Source organism: Ursus americanus, chromosome 1, assembly GCF_024610735.1.
Source record: "Ursus americanus isolate L20-20 chromosome 1, mUrsAme1.1.p, whole genome shotgun sequence".
Classification (NCBI taxonomy): Eukaryota; Metazoa; Chordata; class Mammalia; order Carnivora; family Ursidae; genus Ursus; species Ursus americanus.
The window spans coordinates 75,057,109-75,078,531 of record NC_142127.1 but is presented as its reverse complement, the minus strand read 5'-3'; the positions used below and the strand labels follow the sequence as shown (position 1 = coordinate 75,078,531).

At 38.8% G+C, this 21,423-nt stretch overlaps 1 protein-coding gene and 1 pseudogene across 1 annotated transcript in view; one reads left to right on the top strand and one right to left on the bottom strand.

The window, feature by feature from the left end:
* Positions 1 to 21,423, top strand: part of CATSPERT (catsper channel auxiliary subunit tau) — a 141,734-nt gene that overhangs the window by 9,864 nt on the left and 110,447 nt on the right. Inside the window, exon 2 of the mRNA XM_045806503.2 lies at positions 21,275 to 21,361. Coding sequence (XP_045662459.2) covers positions 21,275 to 21,361 — 87 coding nt within the window. The remainder of the gene's footprint in view (positions 1 to 21,274; positions 21,362 to 21,423) is intronic.
* LOC123798204 (small ribosomal subunit protein uS8 pseudogene) lies at positions 8,786 to 9,232 on the bottom strand (annotated as a pseudogene).

Below are 21,423 nucleotides of genomic sequence, written 5' to 3'. Positions count from 1 at the left end.
GATTTGCGAATGTTGAACCACCCTCGCATCCCCGGGATGAATCCCACTTGGTCATGATGGATAATCCTTTTAATGTACTGTTGGATCCTATTAGCAAGGATCTTGTTGAGAATTTTGCCCTCCAGATTCACTAGGGAAATCTGATGTTTTATAGGGACCTTAGGGTGTGTAATTCTCCTTTTTGATGGGGTCTTTGCCTGGTTTGGGGATCAAGGTAATATTGGCCTCATAGAATGAGTTTGGTAGCTTTCCTTCTGTTTCTATTTTTTTGAAATAGCTTTAGAAGAATAGGTATTATTTCTTCTTTGAATGTTTGGTAGAATTCCCCGGGGAATCTATCAGGCCCTGGCGTTTTGTTTTTTTGAAGGTTTTTAATCACTGTTTCAATCTCTTCATAATTAATTGGTCTGTTTAAAAAATCAATTTCTTCCTGTTTCAGTCTTGGTAGTTTATAGGTTTCCAGGAAGGCCTCCACCTCTTCCAGATTGCTTAATTTATTGGCATAAAGCTGTTGATAAAAGTTTCTAATAATCCTTCGTTTTCATTGGTGTTGGTTGTGACCTTTCCCCTTTCATTTATAATGTTATTAATTTGGGCCCCTTCTGTATTCTTTTGGATATATCTTGCCAGTGGTTTGTCTATTTTATTAATTATTTCAAAGAACCAGCTTGTAGTTCTGTTGATCTGCTCTACTGTGCTCCTGGTTTCTAATTCATTGATCTCTGCTCTAATCTTGATCACCTGCCTTCTCGTGCGTGGGTTAGGCCTGTTCTTCTGTTCCAGCTCCAGCTTCTTGAGTTGAGACTATAAAAACTGCATTTTAGATTTTTCTCTTCTTTTGAGTGAGGCTTGGATGGCTATGTATTTTCCCCTTAGGACTGCCTTTGCAGTGTCCCATAGGTTTTGGACCGTTGTATTTTCATTCTCGTTGGTCTCCATAAATTGTTTGATGATTTTTGATTTCCTGGTTTATCAAATTATTCTTGAGCAGGATGGTTCTTAGTCTCCAAGTGTTTGAGTTTCTTCCAAATTTTTGCTTGTGATTGAGTTCCAATTTCAAAGCACTGTGGTCTGAGAATATGCAGGAAATAATTTCAGTCTTTTAGGATCGGTTGAGACCTGTTTTGTGACCCAGAGCATGGTCTATTCTTGAGAATGTTCCATGGGCATTAGAATAGAATGAGTATTCTTTGGTTCTGTGGTGTAGTGTTCTATATATATCTATGAGGTCCAACTCATCTAGTATGGCATTCAAAGCTCTTGTTTCTTTGTTGATTTTCTGCTTAGGTGATCTATCTGTTGCTGATAGTGGAGTGTTGAGGTCCCCTACTATTAACATATTATTATCTGTATGTCTCTTTATTCTGGTTAAGAGTTGGCTTGTATATCTTTCTGCTCTCCTGTTGGGGGCATATATTTATAATTGTCATATCCACTTGTTGGGTACATCCTTTAAGAATAATATAGTGCCCTTCTGTATCTGTAGTCTTTAGTTTAAAATCCAATCTGTCTGATATGAGAATTGCTACCCCAGCTTTCTTTTGAGGTCCATTGGCATGAAAGATGGTATTCCATCCCTTTACTTTCAGTCTGGTTGTATCTTTAGGTTCAAAATGAGTCTCTTGTAGACAGCAAATGGACGGGTGATGTCTTTTTATCCAATCTGCAATTGTGTGGCATTATGGAAGCATTTAGGCCATTCACATTGAGAGTGATTATTGAGAGATATGATTTTAATGATGTCATGTTGCCTGTAATGTCTTTGTTTCTATAGATTGTGAATTTCTGTTCTATATCCCTCTTGGGGCCTTTTTACCATTATAGAACCCCCCGTAATATCTCCTGTAGGGCTGGTTTCGTGGTTACGAAATTGGTCAGTGACTGGCGATTCTGGAAGGTCTTTATCTCTCCATCAATTCTGAATGACAGCTTTGCTGGATAAAGGATCCTTGGCTGCATGGTTTTCTCTGAAAGAGTTTTTAAAATGCCCCCCCAACCCTTTCTCTCATTCCAGGTCTGTGTAGACAGGTCTGACGTAATTCTGATACCTTTGCCTTGGTACGTGAGAAATTTCTTTGCCCTGGCCGCTTTCAGTATTGTATCCTTGGATCTAATATTTGCGAATTGCACTGTGACGTGACGTGGTGTAGGTTTGTCGTGGTTGAGCTTTGGAGGGGTCCTCTCTGGCTCTTGGACACGAATGCTTGTTTCCTTGCTAGATTAGGGAAGTTTTCAGCTACAATTTGTTCAAATATCTCTTCTAGACCTCTGTTTTTCTCCACCCCCTCGGGGATGCCGATGATTCTGACATTGGAACGTTTCATTGAGTCAGTAATCTCCCGTAACCTACATTCTTGAGATTGGATTTTTTTTAAGCCAAATTTCTGTTTCAGCTTTCTCTTCTACCATCCCATCCTCCAATTCACTAATTCGTTCTTCTGCCTCATTTACCCTGGCCGTCAGAGCCTCTAGTTTTGACTGCATTTGATTCATAGCATTTTTAATTTCTGCCAGATTCGCTCTCTTTTCCGCCCTTAGAGATTCTATATTCTCATTAATATTTTTTTCAAGTCTACACATCATCTTGACCATTGTTACTCTGAACTCCATTTCTGATAATTTGATTATATCCATATCCGTTAGTTCTGTGGCAGAGGCCACGGACTCATTGTCTTTTCTTTGCTGGGGGGGATTTCTCCTTCATGTCATTCTGATGAGGAGAGGTTGCGGGTTTTTCCAGAGCCCAAATTGTTGACCAGGACCTAGGCAGTGCGCCCTTGTTTTATAGGGACCTTAGGGATGTGGGCTTCTTGATTTTTTCAGTCTGCCTTCTGGGAGAGGGGCCTGCCGCGCCGATACTCAGGCAGCCCTGTTTGGATAGAGTCTCCGTGTCCCCTGCGAGGGGGCATGGGGATGGACATAATGTGAGCCGGTATTTCCAGGCTTTTGTTCTCTGGCGGCTTTCCCTGGCGGTTTGCTGTGCCTCTTCTGAGAGTCAGAGCAGCAGTAGCCGAGTCTCAGCCTCTGTCTCAGAACAGAGGGATCGCAGACCGTTCTCCACTGATGTTCTGGCCACTTTGACTCTGTTACTGTTGGTGCTGCTCAACCCTGTAGCATCCCGGGATGTGCGCCCCACACCCGCGTCCCAGCCCTCACTTCCAGGGCCGGCGCGTCTCTGTCCTTTGTGTTTCTAATGCCGCCAGCCGCCAGCTGCCTCCAGACGCCCCGGAGCTCTGTTTCAGTGTGGTTCGTGCGCACTCCGGAGCTCCGGTTTTCAGTCTGGTCACATGCACGTTCCCAGGCTCAAGGTCTCAGTGTGGTCTCTCGAGGGTGGGCCGCAGCGAGCCCGCCTGCTCCCCCGTGCAGGTGGCTACCGCTTCCCGGTGCCCGAACGCGGCGGCTCCCTCCCCCTTCCGTTTATCTTCCGATATCCGTGCTCAGTTTCACGGCTCCCCGCTTCGTACCTCAATACTCAGCGCTGGAGATGTTCATTTGTAGAGATCCAGATGCATCTTCCTGCGTCTCAGGCTGGTTCCGTGGATGTTCAGGCTGGTCTGGTATCTATCCAGCTCCACTCAGGGAACCAGCTGAAAAAGGGGACCCCTATTCCTCCGCCATCTTAACTCTCGGATTTTACTACTTTTATCTCTACAGTAAGGGATTCTCTAATGTCTTCTCTACTTTATTCAAGCCCAGCTACTATCTTTATACTCATTGTTTTAAATTCTAGTTCAGACATCTTACTTATATACATATTGACTAAATCCGTAGGAGGGAGTACTACCGCCTGTTCTTTCTTTTGGGGTGAATTTCTTAGTCTTGTAATTTTCTCCAGAAAAGAATGGAAGAGAGAAAAAGAAAACAACAACAACAACAAGAACTTCGGAAGTGTTTCGGGGATATGCTGTGTACATTCTGCTGTTGCATTTGGCTGGTCTTTCCCACGGGTCTGCGCTCTGCAGAGTTCCTCCTTGCCTGCAGTGGGGACTGTTGATACCTTTAACTGGGTGTGCTTTGATTTGTTTGTTAAGATAAGCCTGGAGAAGTAAAAGAAAAAAAAAAGCCAGATCCAAGACAAGAGAAAAGGAAAAGGAACAAAAATGCAAATAAACAAACTAACAAAAAACTATAAACCTGATTCCAAAGAATAAGAAAGAAAGAAGGAAAAAAGAATAAGGAAAGAATAGAAAAAAAAAATTAAGCCTGATCTGAAAAATAAGAGAAGGAAACAAACAAACCAACAAATGAACAAAAAATTATAAGCCTAATACCAAAAAAAGAGAAAAGAAGGAAAAAAATGAAAGATAAAAAATTAAAATATGAAATAAAAATATAAAAAATTTAAAAATTAAAAAAAAAAAAGAAAAAGAAAAGCAAGCCTGGTCTTATTTCCACAAGAAGCTGACATTGGAGCACTCTTTAATCAGTAGACTTGGTACATGGGGGGCTGTGTTGGTCTTCTGAGGGAGAGGCCTGCTGGGCTGGCTCACAAGCTGACTTGCCCTTGTAAAAGTGCCCCTGCCAGGTGCAGAGGGCAGGGTTTAGTGTAGGGGGCTCCAGCCTCCACTGGAGGTACTGTGTTGCTCTCTGAAGTCCAACTGTGCTGGTGGGTGGGAGAGGGAGGGGTGGTGGAGGAGGAAGATGGCATCACCCTGCCCTTTGGTCCCCAGGGAGGGCAATTTCTGGCCACTGCTGTTCAGGAGACCCTCACAGAAAAGCAAGCAGTCTCCTGTGTCCTGGGCTTTCATCAGATCCTTACCTTAACCTGTCTGTTTCTAGGGCCATTGGCATGCCCAGCACCACAGATCTGTTATTTTATCTCTAGATAGTGGCTGGGATTCAAAACTCCCAAGTTTTAAAGGCCCTGGCAAGGTACAGACCCACTCCCCTCCCCCAGAGGCGAGCCTTGAGGCACGCCCAGCACCGTCCTGTCCCAGGAAAGCAGTTGCACAGTGCGCTGGGAGGCTGGGGCTTATTGTGATGCACAGCGGAAAGCTGAAACCAAGTTATCTGCCATCGGCATGCGACTCGGTCTCCTACTTCGTTCTGTCCCAGAGAAGCCGTCAGGCAGACGCTTGAGTATATTGTGGCAGACAGCGAAAAGCCTGCCCGTGTCTGCTCTCTGCTCAGTTCTGTCCCAGAAAAGCAGCTGCTCGCATGCATACAGTGGTTTAAGTCTATTGTGGCTCACAGCAAAAAGCTGCTACAAAGTTATCTGCCCTCTTCCTGCACCTCTTTCCCTATTGTGAGTGCCACTGAATGGCTCCCAGCTGACCTTTTGTCTTTGGAGAGGCAAAGTACGCTCTTCCAAACCTCTTCCAAACCTCTTCCAAACCTCTTCCAAACCTCTTCCAAACCTCTTCCAAACCTCTTCCAAACCTCTTCCAAACCTCTTCCAAACCTCTTCCAAACCTCTTCCAACTGTCCGGAGGAGTGAGCTCTCCCAGTGCAACCCAGGAGATCTCCTCACTGCTGCTTCATGTGCAGTCACTACCTGCTGTACTCGCTCTTGCTCTCTCCCTGACTTTGCACTGAGAAAAGGGTTCCCTTCCCTTTGCGGTCCCACGGCTTTCCTCTCCCCCAATTCGTGGCTCCAAACATCTGCCATGTTCTCTCCCTCCAACTGTGCAGATTGTTTTCTTAATCCTCACATCGTATTCCTAGTTCTTCAAAATAGTTGGATGTTGATCTAGCTGTGCTTGAGGGATGAGGCCAAGCCCAGGGTCTCACTGCTGTTCTGCCATTTTAACTCCAGAAGCCTATGTGTCTGTTTTTGTGTCCATATCATACTGTTTTGATTGTATAACTTGAAATCTAGAATTGTGATATCTCCATTTTTGTTTATCTTTTTCAAGATTGCTTTAGCTATTTCGGGTCTTTTGTGGTTCCGTAAAAATTTGAAGATTCTTTGTTCTAGTTCTGTGGAAGATGCTGTTACTTCGATAGGCATTGCATTAAATCTGTGGATTGCTTCGGGTAGTATGTGCATCAGCATGGAATATCTTCCCTTTAGTTTGTGTCATCTTCAACTTCTTTCATCGGTGTATTATAGTTTTCAGAGTACAGGTCTTTCACCTCCTTGGTTAAATTTATTCCTACGTATTTTAAAATTAGTTTTGGTGCAGTCATAATTGGGATTGGTTCCTTAATGTCTCTTTCTGCTGCTTTATTACTAGTGTCTAGAAATGCAGTAGACATCTATACATTGATTTTGTATCCTTTGACCTCACTGAATTCATCTATCAGTTCTAGTTAGTTTTTTGGTGGAGACTTTAGGGTTTTCTACATACAGTATCACGTCATTTGCAAATAGTGAAGTTGTACCTCTTCCTTACTCATTTGGATGCCTCTTATTTCTTTTTCTTGTATGATTGCTGTGCTAGGATGTCCAGACTGTGTTGAACAAAAGTGGTGAGAGTGGACACCTGTGTTTTGTTCCTGATGTTAGTGGAAAAGCTCTCAGTTTTCCCCTGATAAGTATGATGTTAGCTGTGGGTTTTTCATATATGGCCTTTATTATGTTGAGGTATGTTCCGTTTAAACCTATTTTGTTGAGAGTTTTTATCACAGGTGAATGTTGTATTTTGTTAAATGTGTTTTCTGCATTTATTGAGATGATCATATGGTTTTTATCCTTCACTTGTTGATGTGATGTATCACATTGATTATTTTGTGAATATTGAACCACTCTTGCATCCCAGGAGTAAATCCCACTTGCTCGTGGTGAATGACTTTTTAAATATGTTATTGGATTCAGTTTGCTAGTATTTTGTTGAGGATTTTTGCATCTGTGTTCATCAGAGATATTGTAGTTCTCTTTTCTCGTAGTGTCTTTATTTGTCTTTGGTATCATGGTAATGTTGGCCTCATAGGATGAGTTTGGAAGTTTTCCTTGCTCTTTTATTTTTTGGAATAGTTTGAAAAGAATAGGTATTATCTCTTTAAATATTTGGTAGAATTCACCTTGAAGCTGTCTGGTGCTGGACTTTTGTTCAGACTTTTTTGATGATTTATTCAATCTCATTGCTGATAATTGGTCTGTTCAAATTTTCTGTTTCTTCCTGGTTCAGTGTTGGATGGTTGTATGTGTTTCTAAGAATTTATCCATTTCTTCTAGGTTGCCCATTTGTTGGCATATAATTTTTCATAATATTCTCTTACAGTCTCCTTTTTCAATCCTGATTCTGTTTGAGTTCTTTTTTTTTCTTTTTTGTTTGTTGGGTCTGGCTAAAAGTTTATCAATTTTGTTGACCATTTCAAAGAACCAGCTTCTTGTTTCATTGATGTGTTTTTTTTTTTTTAGTTTCTTTTTAACTTATTTCTGCTCTAATCTTTATTAATTTCCTTCTACTGATTTTTTTTTTTTTTTTACTTTGTTCCCTTTTTTCTAGCTCTGGTGGGTGTAAGGTTGGGTTGTTTATTTGAGATTTTTCTTCCTTCTTGCGGTAGGCTTGTATTGCTCTAAACTTAGAACAGCTTTTCTGCATTCCAAAGGTTTTGGACTGTTGTATATATTCATTTTCATTTGTCTCTGTGTGTTTTTTGACTTCCTCTTTGATTTCTTGGTTGACCCATTCATTGTTGAGTAGTATGTTATTTAACCTCCATGTATTTGTGTTCTTTCCAGATTTTTTCTTGTGGTTAATTTCTAGTTTCATAGCGTTGTGGTCGAAAAGATGCATGGTATTACTTTAGTCTTTTTGAATTTGTTCATACTTGATTTGTGACCTAACATGGTATCTATTCTGGAGAACATTTCATGTGCGCTTGAAAAGAATGTGTATTATGCTGTTTTGGATAGCATGTTCTGAATATGTCTGTTATATCCGTTTGGCCCAATGTGTCATTCAAAGCCACTGTTACCTTGTTGATTTTCTGTTTGGATGATCTATTCATTGAGATAAGTGGGGTGTCGATGTCCCTCCTATTATTGTATTACCAAAAATTACTTCCTTATGTTTGTTGATAAGTACCTTATGTATTTGGGTGCTCCCATGTTAGGTGCATAAACACAATTGTTATATCTTCTTGTTCCCTTTATGATTATGTAGTGTCCTTCATCTTTTGTTACAGTCTTTGTTTAAAGTCTATTTTGTTTGAAGTCTATTAAGTATCACTGCCCTGGGTTTCTTTTCATCTTCATTTGTATGGTAAGTGTTTTTCCATCCCTTCACTTTTTTTTTTTTTTTTTTTTTTAAGTAGGCTCCATGCCCAGCATGGAGCCCAGTGCAGGGCTTGAACTCATGACCCTGAGATCAAGACCTGAGCTGAGATCAAGCGTCAGATGCTTAACCAACTGAGCCACCCAGGCACTTCCATCCCTTCACTTTCAATCCTCATGTGTCTTTAGGTCTGAAATGAATCTCTTGTAGGCAGCATGTAGGTCTTGTTTTTTTATTCATTCTGTCACCGTATGTCTTTTGATCAGATAGTTTAGTCTATATTCAAAGTAATTATCAATAAGTATGTACTTATTGCCATTTTGTCACTTGTTTTGTGGTTATTTTTATAGCTCTTCTCTTTTCCTTTTCTCACTTGCTCTCTTCTTTCATGGTTTGCTGGTTTTCTTTAGTGATATACTTGGATTCCTTTTGCTTATTTTTTGCATAGCTGTTACAGGTTTTTGATTTGTGGTTACCATTAGGTTTATATATAACATCTTGTGTGTATAGTAGTATATATTAAGTTGATATTGGCTTAGGTTTGAACCCATTCTGAAAGCATTAAAATTTTACTCTTCTCCCAACCCTATAGTGTCGTTGTTTATTTTTGTTTTTCATCCATTGAGGCATTTTATTTGCACGTATGTATTATATCCCTAGAAAAAGAATCCCAGGATTTTCCCCCCTGTGTGTTTTTGTCTTGCTTCTTCATGGTCCGTGATACCAGCTGAGGTTGTCAGTACAATGAAACCAAACTAGCAGGGTGGGGGCAGGTTATTCTGCCATTTTTCTAGGTCTTTCAGGTGTACATAAAATCTGGGGCTGATCACTCCACACTTGTTTAACCTGCCCATGAGGTTCACAATTTTCCCCACTCTGTGATCATCAATGATTTTAAATTTGCCAATGTAACCATGCTTCATCATCACAGTGAGAAACCGGATGACGACTTTGGAGCATGGCCCAATAAGAACCTGGCATTTGCCTCTCTTTTCAGCATTGTTAATGCTCTTGAGAGCATCTGCCAGGACATTCATGTGCACCATTATGGCAGCATGGAAAGATGGTGGAAAGAGGATGGGAGGGGTGAGTGCACGGAGTTATGGGAAGCGGGTGGCCTATCGCTATAGTGTCATTGTTTAAATCCTTTTATGAATCTCTTCACCGATTTTTATGGATATACTTGCTTTACTGCTTTTGTGCCTTCTACTTTTCTTCTGTTTATGTTCTTTTCTTTCCATTCAATCCCCTTTAACATTTCTTGTAAGACTGGTTTAGTGGTGGTGAATTTCTTTAACTTTTGTTCATCTGGAAACGCTATCTCTCCTTCTATTCTGAATGATAGTCTTGCAGGGTAGAGTACTCTTGTTCGCATATTTTTGTTTGTTTGTTTCAGCACTTTGAATATATCATGTTACTTCCTTCTGTCCTGCAGTCTCTACTGAAAAATTAGCTGGTAGACTTAAGTAGTTTCCTTTGTATGTAACTGTTTTCTCTTGTTGCTTTTAAAATTCCCTCTTCAGGGATGCCTGGGTGGCTTCAGGAGCCTTCGGCTCAGGTCATGATCTCAGGGTCCTGGGATTAAGCCCTGAGCTGAGCTCCCTACTCAGTGGGGAGTCTGCTTCTCCCTCTCCCCCTCCCCCCCACTCATGCTCTCTTTCTCTCACCCTACTTGCTCTCTCAAATAAACAAAAATCTTTAAAAAAAATAAAATAAAATTCCTTCTTTATAATTACTTTTTGTCACTTTAATTACTCTGTGTCTTGTTGTGGACCTCCTTGGGTTGATTTTTTTTGAGGGCATTCTGTGCCTGTTGGATCTGTATATCTGTTTCCTTCTTCAGATTTGGGATGTTTTCAACTATTTTTTCAAATTTTCTGTTCCCTTCTTTCTCTTTTCTCCTTCTGCAATCCTTATAATGCAAACATTGTTACACTTGATGGTGTCACTGAGTTCCCTTAATCTATGCTCATTTTGGGGGGCACCTGTGTGGCTCGGTTAAGTGTCTGACTTCAGCTCAGGTCATGATCTCTGGGTCCTGGGATTAAGCCCCGTGTTGGGCTCCCCACTCAGCAGGGAGTCTGCTTCTCCCTCTCCTCTGCCCCTTCTCCTCCACCTGTTTGTGTTCCCTCTGTCTCTCTCAAATAAATAAAATCTTTTTTAAAAATCTGTTCTCACTTTTATAATTAATGTTTTTTCTTTCTCTTGTTCAGTTTGATTGCTTTTCATTATTCTGTCTCCTAGCTCACTGATCCGTTCTTCTGCTTACTCTAGTTTGCAATTTATTCCCTCTAGTGTATTTTTAAATTTAGTTGTTGTGTTCTTCATCTCTGGTTCATGCTTTTTTATGTTTTCCCTTTCTTTGTTGAAGTTCTCACTGAGGTTCTCCTCTCTTTTCTCAAGTCTAGTGAGTATCTTTGTGACCATTACTTTATTTTTTTAATTTTTTTTATTACATTATGTTAGTCACCATACAGTACATCCCTGGTTTCTGATGCAAGGTTCGATGATTCATTAGTTGCGTATAACACCCAGTGCACTATGCAATATGTGCCCTCCTTACTACCCATCACCAGTCTATCCCATTCCCCCACCCCCTTCCCCTCTGAAGCCCTGTTTGTTTCTCAGAGTCCATATGTGACCATTACTTTAAATTCTTTATCAGGCATATTACTTATCTCTGTTTCATTTGGCTCTCTTGCTTTTATTTTGTCCTGTTCTTTAATTTGGGGCATTTTTCTCTGTCTCCTCATTTTGTCAGGCTCTCTGTGTCTGTTTCTATGTGTTAGGAAAGCCAACTACATCTCCTGCTATTCAAAGTGGCCTTATGAAGAGGAGGACCTGTAGTACCCTGTAGTGCAATGTCCCCTGTTCACCAGAACCGGGTGCTTCAGGGGTATCTCCTAAGTGTGCTGTGTACTTCCTGTTGTGGTTGAGCTCTGTTTGCCTTCAGTACAATCATTTGCAATGGCCTTGTTTGCTTGTTGTGGGCAAGGTTTAGTCCCTGTGCTGTAAGGGGCCATTCTGGGGTCACCTTGGGCTTGAATTGGGTCAGACCAGATGCCTGCACTCAGCTTGTTTGTTAGAACTGCAGTTGCAGTGAACTGCAGGACACTCTCCCTACTTGTCCCTTGGAAATCTTTGTTGGTGGGCAGGGCCTAAAGTCAGACCAGGAATTTGCTCCAGTTTCTCTGTTGGAGGTTGCAGTGACCTTGAACTACTGGGTTCTCTCTGTGTGCTGCCCCTTGTGAGGTTTTTTGTTGGTGGTTGGGACCAGCAGTCAGATTATATGTCTGTCCCCTGCCTTGGGCCACAGTTGAACTGGTGTGTGTGGTTATCTTCTCCTCTCCCCAGGGCAGAAGTTACTCTGGGGTGGTGCTGGCCACTGGGCTCCTTGCACAATGCCATGTTTTTGGCACCTCCTTGGATGGAGTCCCATCTAGTGGGGAGGGTTGAATGGCATGGATCTGCAGGAGAAAGTAGGGGTCTGGTGCACTGTTAGCAAGCTTGGTGGAAAGTGTTTGGGCTGCTTTCCACAAGTGTCAGCGAATCTAGACTGGTGGGTAGGAGAAAGAAATGGTGCCAGCCAGCTCCTTTGTTCTTAGATAAGTTTCACAATGAAACTTGGCCTTCCTGTGCAGGCTCTGAGACCAGCAAAGAAATCTTCCTGTATACCCCAGGTGCCTCAGAAACTTCTGTTTCTATGCTGTAACTTGGCAGGGTTTTTGTCATGCTGTGTTTTTAATGCCAAGGACCCAGTTTTCTATAGCTCTTTGGCTCTTGTAGAACCAAGACCGCTCATTTTTACTGTTCCTGGTGTTTAGCCGCACTGATTATAAAAACTTGCAAAGTTAAGCCCCTCTAGTTTCAGAGTCAAATGTTATAGGGATTCATCTTCCCAATGCAGGTCCCCCATGCCTGGGATGCCTGGTGTGGGGTTTGCTGCTGCTGCTGCTGCTGCTGCTGCTCCTCCTCCTCCTCCTCCTCCTCCTCCTCCTCCTCCTTCATGCTTTCAGTGCCCCTCCCTCTTACAGTCAGTCTTGCAGGTCAGTTTGGTTCCTGACTGTCTCTGCTCTTTCTACCATTTTTTCCCATGTGGCCTCCTTTCTACAATTAACTGATCTTCAAGTCATTTTCTGGGTTATTTACACTGATGTGGGTATTATCTAGGTGTGTCTGTGGGACAAGGTGAGCCTAGGATCCTCCCACTCCACTATCTTCACCAGCATCGACATTTTAAGTATTATGTGCCATAGTGTGGACTTCCTTGGGTTCATCTTGTTTGGGACTCTCTATGTTTCTTGGATTTGGATATCTATTTCCATCTCCAGATTAGGGAAGTTTTCTGTTATTATTTCCTCTAATAACTTTTTTTATACCTTTCTCTCTCTTATTCTTCTGGGACTCCTATAATGTTTGTTCACTTCATGTTGTCCAAGAGGTCTCTTAATCTGTCCTCAGTTTTTTTTTTTTTTAAGTTCTGTTCTCTTTTTACTGTTAAGATTTTGTGCTTTCCATTACCCTTTCTTCCAGTTCACTGATACAGTCTTCTGCATTTTCTAATCCACTGTCAATTCCCTCTAGTGTGTTTTTCATTTCAGTTATGGTATTCTTTAACTCTGATTGGTTTTTTAAAATATTTTCTATCTCTATATTGATAGACTACTGAGTTCCCTCTTTGCTCCAGTCCAGTGAGTATGTTTACAATCATTACTTTATTTTTTATTTTTTATTTTTTATTTATTTTTTTAAAGATTTTATTTATTTATTTGACAGAGACAGCCAGCGAGAGAGGGAACACAGCAGGGGGAGTGGGAGAGGAAGAAGCAGGCTCATAGCAGAGGAGCCTGATGTGGGACTCGATCCCGGTACACCAGGATCACGCCCTGAGCCGAAGGCAGACGCTTTAACGACTGCGCTACCCAGGCGCCCCTACAATCATTACTTTAAATTCTTTATCAGGCATATTGCTTTTCTTTGTTTCATTTAGGTTTTTTTCCTGAAGTTTTTTTTTCCTGTTCTTTCTTTTGAAATATATTTTTCTGTCTCCTGATTTTGCTTGACTTTCTGTGTTTGTTTGTAAGGATTAGGCAGAACGACTACTTCTCCTAAACTTGAAGGAGTATTTTTGTGTACGGTGTCCTGTATGTAGACTCTGTGTGCTTGGTGACTATTGCTGGCTGGCTGGAGCTGTGGCAGTATATGCTAGTTACTGTTTGAATCTGTGGCTTTTTATGGAAATAAGAAGAAGAAAAATAAAATAGCCCCAAAAGAATTTTAAAAAGACAAATTTTAAAAACTTAAAAACTTAAAAAAATAAAAATAAAAATTAATTTTTAAATGAAATCTACACATGTAGCTTATTTTCTGTGCCCCAGCACCACAGAGGCTGATGTGGTTTTATAGACTCTGGGTTCAGGGGTTCTGAGGTTGTTCTCGCTCCAAGCCAGATCCTGTTCTGGTCTGGGCTTTTAAGGTGGAAGGGGAGAAGGCATTCCCACAGCTCCTTGGCCTTTTTAAACCCTGGATTTTTTTTTTTTTTTCTGTGCCTGAGTGCAACTGGGGCTGGTGTGGTCTTGTGGATCCTGGGCTTGCTGAGGTCACAAGCTTGCTGTGACAACTGGATCTGCCCATTATCCAAACCCTGCTCTGGTCTAGTGTTTGTTGTCTTTTTTCTATACTAGTTGCTCTTTTAAACTGCAGCTTTTTTTTTTTTTTTCTGTGCCCAAGCTGTTTCTGTTCCCAGTTCCTTAGTACTATCCCTTCCCACTGCCATTCACGGTATCCTGGGAGTGGGGGTTCCCTATGTTACCATGTCTCTGTTTCTCTTGCTGTTCTCCTACTCATCTTTCTATCTTTGGTTTTCAGAAGGGGTTCAGTCACCCCTCAATTTTTCTTCAGGAGGAATTGTTCTATTAATAGGTATAATTTGGTGTGTTCTGTGGAGGAAGTGAGTTCTGGGTCTTCCTTTATCACCACCAGGGACTGAAACATCTTAATTGCGTTTTATCTGCTCTTCTTGGTTAAATTAGTTACTGGTTTATATATTTTGTTGACCCTAGATCAATTTGGGAATTGATATCTTAACACTACTGAATCTTTCCATCTGTGCACATGTAATTTTTGCCATGCATTTAGATCTTTAATTTCACTGAGAAATGTTTTGTTGTTTTCAGTGTACAAGTCTTAATGTTTCTTCTGTTAAGTTTATTACTTTATTATGCTTCTTCTTTTAAAATTACTACGTTTCTTCTGTTAAATTTATTCCTAAGGATTTTGTTATTTCAGTGCTTTTTCAGATATACATGTTTTCATTGCTATTATATAGAAATACAAAAGATTTTTTTGTATTTTGTTCTTGTATCCTGATACTTCACTTGAGCTTGTTTATTCTAGTAATTTCTTTTTGTGTGTGTGGATTTCTTTAGACTTTCTATATATAGGATTGTAATGTCTGTACATAAAGACCATTTTTGCCACTTTCTTTCAAATGTGGATACTTTTTATTTCTTTTTCTTGTGTGACTGCATTGGATATAACAAGTGTCGATTAAAAGTAGTGAGAGTGAACACTTGCCTTACCAATCCGAGGGGGAAAAGCATTCAGTCTTTCACCATTGAGTGTGATGTTAGGTAAGTTCCTTTCTATTCCTAGTCTGTTCAGAGTTTTTATTAAGAATGAATTTTAGGGGCACCTGGGTGATTAAACATCTGCCTTCAGCTAAGGTCCTAATCCCAGGGTCCTGGGATCGAGCCCTGCATGCAGGGAGTCTGCTTCTCTCTCTCCTTCTGCCTCTCCCCCAGCTTGTGCTCTTTCTCTCTCTCTCAAATAAAATCTTTACAAAAATTTTAGATTTTGTCTGATACATTTTCTGTATCTCTTGAAGTGATCATGTGGTTTTTGTTCTTTATTGGACATATTTATTATGGTTTATTACATTAACTGATTTTCAGATGGAAAAATCCCACTTTCTTATGGCATATGGTCCTTTTTGTATGTTGTTGGATTTGGTTTACTCATATTTTGTTGAGGGTTTTTACCTCTATTCATGAGGAATATTGACCTGTTGTTATCTTGCAATATCTGTCTGGCTTTGGTATGAACATAATATTGACCTCATAAAATATCTTGCGGGAATGTTCCTTCCTCTCCCCCCTCCTTTTTTTCTCTGAAACAGTTTGTAAAGGATTGTTATAATTTCTTCTTTAAATGTTTGGTAGAATTCACCAGTGAAACAAATCTGGGCCTGAGTTTTTCTTTTTAGGAAGTTGTAGTTACTAATTCAATTTCTTTACTTGTTATAGGTATTTTAAGATATTCTTTCTTCTTGAGTCAGTGTTGGTAATTTGTGTCTTTCTAAGAATTTTTTCCATTTCATCTAAATTGTCTAATTTGTTAACATAAAATTATTTGTAGTTGTAGTAGTTTATATGCCTTATATGACAATGAACTTTGCAGATACAATGAATTTTAGGGTTTTGAGATGGGGAGATCATCCTGGATTATCTGAGTTGGGCCCTAAATGTAATCACAAATGCCTTTATAAGAGAGAGATAGAGGGGTGCCTCAGTGGCTCGGTTGGTTAAGTGTTTGCGTTTGGCTCAGGTCATGATCCCAGGGTCCTGGGACCAAGTCCTGCATCAGGCTCCCTGCTTAGGGGGAGCCTGCTTCTCCCTCTCCTCCCCCCCCCCCACCCCCTGCTCATGCTTTCTCTCTCTCTCTCAAATAAATAAAATCTTTAAAAAAAGAGAGAGGTATGCTCTTGAGGATATATCTAGTAATGGAATTTCTGGATCATAATTACATATATGCTCAATTTCAGTACATAATACTAAACAGTTTTTCAAAGAAGATAGACCAATTTATGTTCTTACTGGCAGTGTATTAAAATTCTAGTTACTCCACATCCTGGCCACTTGATATGGTCAGTCTCTTTATTATTAACTATCCAAGAAATATGTTAGTGGTATCTCTTTGGGGTGTTAACTTTTTTCCCTGGTGATTAATGAGGGTGAGTTCCCTTCCACATGTTTACTAGCCATCACATAAATTCTTTTGTTAAATGCCTATTGATGTCTCTTTCTCATTTTTCTCTTGGATTTTTGACCTTTTTCTTATTAATTGGTATAAATTTGTATATATATTCTAGTTATAGGCTCCTTGTCACTTGTACTATACATGTTGTAAATATTTTCTTCCAAATGTGTATGACATCTTTTGATAAGCAGAAGTTATTAAATTTAATGGAGTTTACTGGATCAAACTTTTCCCCTTATGGTTATTGCTCTTTGTGTTCTGTTTTGGAAATCTACTCCAACCTCATGGAAATATTCTCTTGTATTATCTTGTTATTTCCTTTGACACTGAGATCAACAATTCACCTGTAAATGATTTTTCTGAGTATGGTGTGAGTTATAAGTCAGGTTTTCTTTTCATTTTTCTCTCACCTTCTTCCTTTTATTGTTTTTTGTTTTGTTTTCATGATAATTTCTACTCGACTTTCCTTAGAGTGTTTTTTCTCCACTATTGTGCAGTACCAACTTTGTCACAAATGAAGTGCCTATGTAGGGGTCTATTTCTAGACTCTAAACATTTTCTTTGGTGCATTTATCTATACTTTTGCTAATGCTTTCAGACTTTAAGAAATCATGTCCTTGTTTCTTTAATTTTTAAATCCTTCATTTTGTTTTTCTTCTTCAAGATGGTCTTAGCTATACTTGGTTTTCCATTTTCACATTAATTTTTGGAAAAGCTAATCAATTTCTGTAGGAAAACTTTTTGGGACTTTGATTTTGGTTGCATTGAATCTCTAGTTCAATTTGAGGAGATGAATTACTTAAAGTTGACTCTTGAACAGCATGAGAGTTAGGGACACTGACCCCCATGTGGTTGAAAATCCATGTATAACTTGTGATTCCCCCCAAAATTTACTAATATCTGCCATTGACTGGAAGCTTTACTGATGACATAAACAGTTCATTAACACATGTTTTCTATGCTATGTATATTATATACTATATATTCTTACAATAAAGTAAACTAAAGAAAGGAAAATGTTAAGAAATTCATAAGGAAATGAAAATACATTTATAGTACTGTATGTATATTTATTGGAAAAAACTCACATATTGGTGAACCCATGTTCATGCTATTTGATGGCCATCTGTGTGTGTGTGTGTGTATCATGAAGCAATAATATTTACATATATAAATATATAAGCGTATTATATACATTACATGTATAGTATTTATATATTTATATGTAAGTATATATACTTATGATACCTAAGTATATGTATCTCAGTATAATATACATATGTACATAATATAAATATAATGTAATAAAACTATGCCTTGCTTCTTTATGCTTTTACACTTATTTATTCTGTCTAGGCTTCTCTCCCTCTAGTTCTTAATTTTTTTCCTCTTCATACTCAACTTGAAGTAATCATCACCTCCTTCCCTAACACTCTTTCTCCCTACCCCCCTTCTTTGCCATGTGTTTATGAGATACTTCGTAGGCATCCTGGAATGGGCTTGGTACTGGAATCTTACCTCTTGTGCCCCTTTTGCTCCAGGGCTGTGGACATTAGTATTTGCTAAAAAGTGGACAATCAAATGAGGAACTGAGTATCAGTTTATCTAAGGCTTTCTGGTAATGAGTCTAAACTGGAAAATATTGTGGAACTCCTACCTCCATCTCAAATTGAAGGCAGCATGTATGAAATGGAGAAGGTAACCTGCTTCCTTCTAAGCAGACTCTGCCTAGGTGGGACTATGCATGGAAACTGGCAGCTGAAAGCCTCCAGAAAGGCAGATTTAGGAAAGTGAGACAAATTATAGACATTTAGCTGTGACTCCGTGGAAGCAGTCTCCAAATTGCTTTGACTGCACAGTCTTAGCAATAAAGAACATATGAACATCTATCACCAATGTTTGTATATTTATTTCTACATTGTATAAATGTACTGTAATTTACTACATAAAGTCTACAATATACAAAAATTAAAAATGGTAAGTATTTCTAAAAATGATTTCCATGTTGTTTATTAGTGGTACAGAGTTCAATAAGCACTATTGAAAAGCACGATTTAATATTTGTGATGTAGTAATTTGAAGGTCTCATTCTAAGGCAAATTTATTATTTCAGTATATGGTTTGTAATGCTACTGTATTTGAAAAAGATACTTTCAAAGATTTGAAATTTCACATGGAAGAGGTATATCTTGGTTGTGCTTAGTAAAACCACTTTGCTCATTTTTCATTTCTATTCTACTTTGCAAAGTTTTTAGTCCAGATTTTATCAGTAAAATGTTATCTTTACTGAGTAATTAGTTCTGGCAAACTAATTGGAAGGCATTGCATTTTTTTATATTTAAAAGGAAAAATGGTCTCCTAACGTGCTGAAACCCTTCTTTTGTGAGATTTTTAAACAAATGAGGAAATGGTTTCTAAGTTGCTAAAGTGTGATACCATGAGCTTGTAGAGTGATCATAGTGCATTTGCACACAGAAAATAACATTGGATGAAAATATTTCCAATAGTTTTCAAAATGCTCTTATCTTCACATGAGTTCATTTCAAAAAGAGTTATTTTCACACTCATTAAAATGTCACTACTTTACTCTGAAAAGACAGATTAAGAAATATCCATTTTAAAATATTTGCTAGTTTACATACAGTTGATAGTTATTTGTCATCACAGAAAAGGTTAGCAAATTTGGAACATTTGTCTTGTGAGAATGTACATGGGATATCTTTATGTTTGCCAACTTTAAAAAATATTTTGCTATGAAATTTTTATGCTTAGTCCTCATCTATTTGTAAAACACACTGAATATGCTACTTAAGGTAAGTACTTAGTTGAGTGGTTAATCCACTTAACTAGCAAATATGGTACCCTGAACTCATGAAGGCAGTGGTCTGACCTCTCTGAGTATAAAACTCACACTTTTCCTCAGAATATTTGTCTACTGCTTATAGTTAGTTATATGTGCTTACTTTCTTACTTGTTAAAGAAAATTGTTGAATTCCGATATTTTCTTCCACTACTCTAGGGGATAGTTCCTGGGCCCTGCTGTGAGTGTCCTTGTTTCATGGGGACAGAACCACAGAGGGTGAAAGAGAGTCATTGCTCCTGAGCTAGGCAGGGAAAAGAGGATTCAAAAAATATTTTTTAGAGTTAATAATTCCAGGTACTTGTGTTTGCAGAATGAATGGGAAAATCTGACCAATCAAATAAGTTATTCTTTTTCCCATGTAAGAAATCTGGGTTGGCTAAAGAAAAAGTAAAGATAAAAGTCTATTTTTTCAGCCATCGTTTTTCTGATAGAGAAACCATCATTGGTTTGTCTTTTTTTTTTTTCCACCTGTCTTCAACACCAGACTGAATTTCTTAAGGGTAAGAACACTTCAAGCTGGAACAGTGCCAGGCATATAGTTGTGCCGACACATAGTAAATGTTAATTAATGTAAAGACACTGAGGTTTCTATTAGGGCTAGGAAGTAAGAATATTCTGGAAAAGCTAAGCATGTAGGCTTGTGCGTTTCCAAGTAAAACTGAAATGGAGGAGAGTAGGTCAAAAAGGTCACTGGGGAAGAAGTGCAGAACAATGAAAGTGAATATACAGACTTTTAAAAGATGTGCCATGAGGGACTTTTACTCAGAGTGGGGCCAAAAGTAACAGAGATGAAAGGCATAGTCGAATTAACTGAAATAAAAATTCTCTGCAGCTTCAGGAGAAATTCTAGGTGGTATAAGTAGGCCTTATGAGACTAGTCTTTAGAACTTCTGTTCAAGGTTCTAATAGAATTTAGGCAAAGAGTTATTTTGCTCATGTTGCTGCCACTGAAGAGAACTCTGCTCAGATAAGGAAAGGAAAAATAAAAAGGTAGTGATCTGAGGAGGGGGAGACAGTATTTTTGCCACATAGTTAAAGATAAATTGAGTCTTTGGTCTTACAAAAATACAATTATTTTGTATTTATTAAAATGTATATTCAAAGTAGACTTCCATGATAAGGTTATCATAACATTAGAAAGCATGAGGGTCCACACTGAATACACATATAATGTACCACGGGTTGGTGTTTATGTGAGAATATAGTAATTGTCACTCAGTTACCTTAAACTACAAATTATACAAATATATAAAAATCATATATATAAAACCCATTAAGCCAATCAGATGCAGCAATAGCAAAATGACCCAACATATACACAACAATTTTTTTCAGTACAACTAAAGTGTTTGTTATATACTTTGAAGCAAAAATTTCAACATAACTGAGGATTTATTATATACATCAAAAATTGAACAGTTGATTCTTAAAAAGATACAAAACAACAGATTCCTGGGAAGTTAATGTTTATAAGTAAGACCATGTTGATTCAAGTTAGCAAAATTTGGGGATAAATACAATTCTTCTTTTCAAGTTAGATTTGTAATAGGTTTTTCTGTATTCCCCTCATTTCTCCCCTCCATTCTCCTTCCTTCTCTCTCGCTTTACCTTTAAAATCTATACTAAAATGTCTTGTAATTTTTAAAAGCTAACCATCATGTGTAGTGACCAGAGCTCTTAAGAACAAAGTTAAATACCAACCCACAAATATCTGTTAGTGAAGTTACTCTGGAGGAAATGACACAACTCAAAACCAAAAGCCATTTGTCCATCGCTCCATTCCCGCTTACCTACTATTCCAAAGTATTAAATTGCAGTTCCTTCTGTGGCTGATTGAATGAATATTGGAATAACTTGCAAGCAGGATCACTGCCATCTATGGGCTATAGTTCTAGTCCACATCAGATTAAGAATAAAATGTGCTAATGATGGTCATTTTTAGTTAGCAAGCAGAGCTCATTAGTCATGGTACTTTGCACTTCTCTCCTCTCTCATGATTCCCTTAATGATTTTATATTTAATTGCTTACATTTTGTTTCTCTAACTTATTGATAAACTTATTGAAGGTAGGGATGAGATTTCTACTCATATTAATATTCCACTGCATAGAATAATACTTGTTACTTAGTAGATACTCATAAAATATTTGTTGAAATACACTTTTATCTATTTCTTCTTTGCCTTCTAAAGTCTTATTTTATTTACATCACAGATGCTGAGAAAAACTCTTAAAGGGTCTGAAAGTAAAGAACTGGAAATAACACCTGAAGTGCCAACTTTGGTACCATTTGGGGATGTGGTATGTGAGACTAATCCTCCATAAACCTGTACAAATTATTTCTTATTTTATGTGAAGACTAG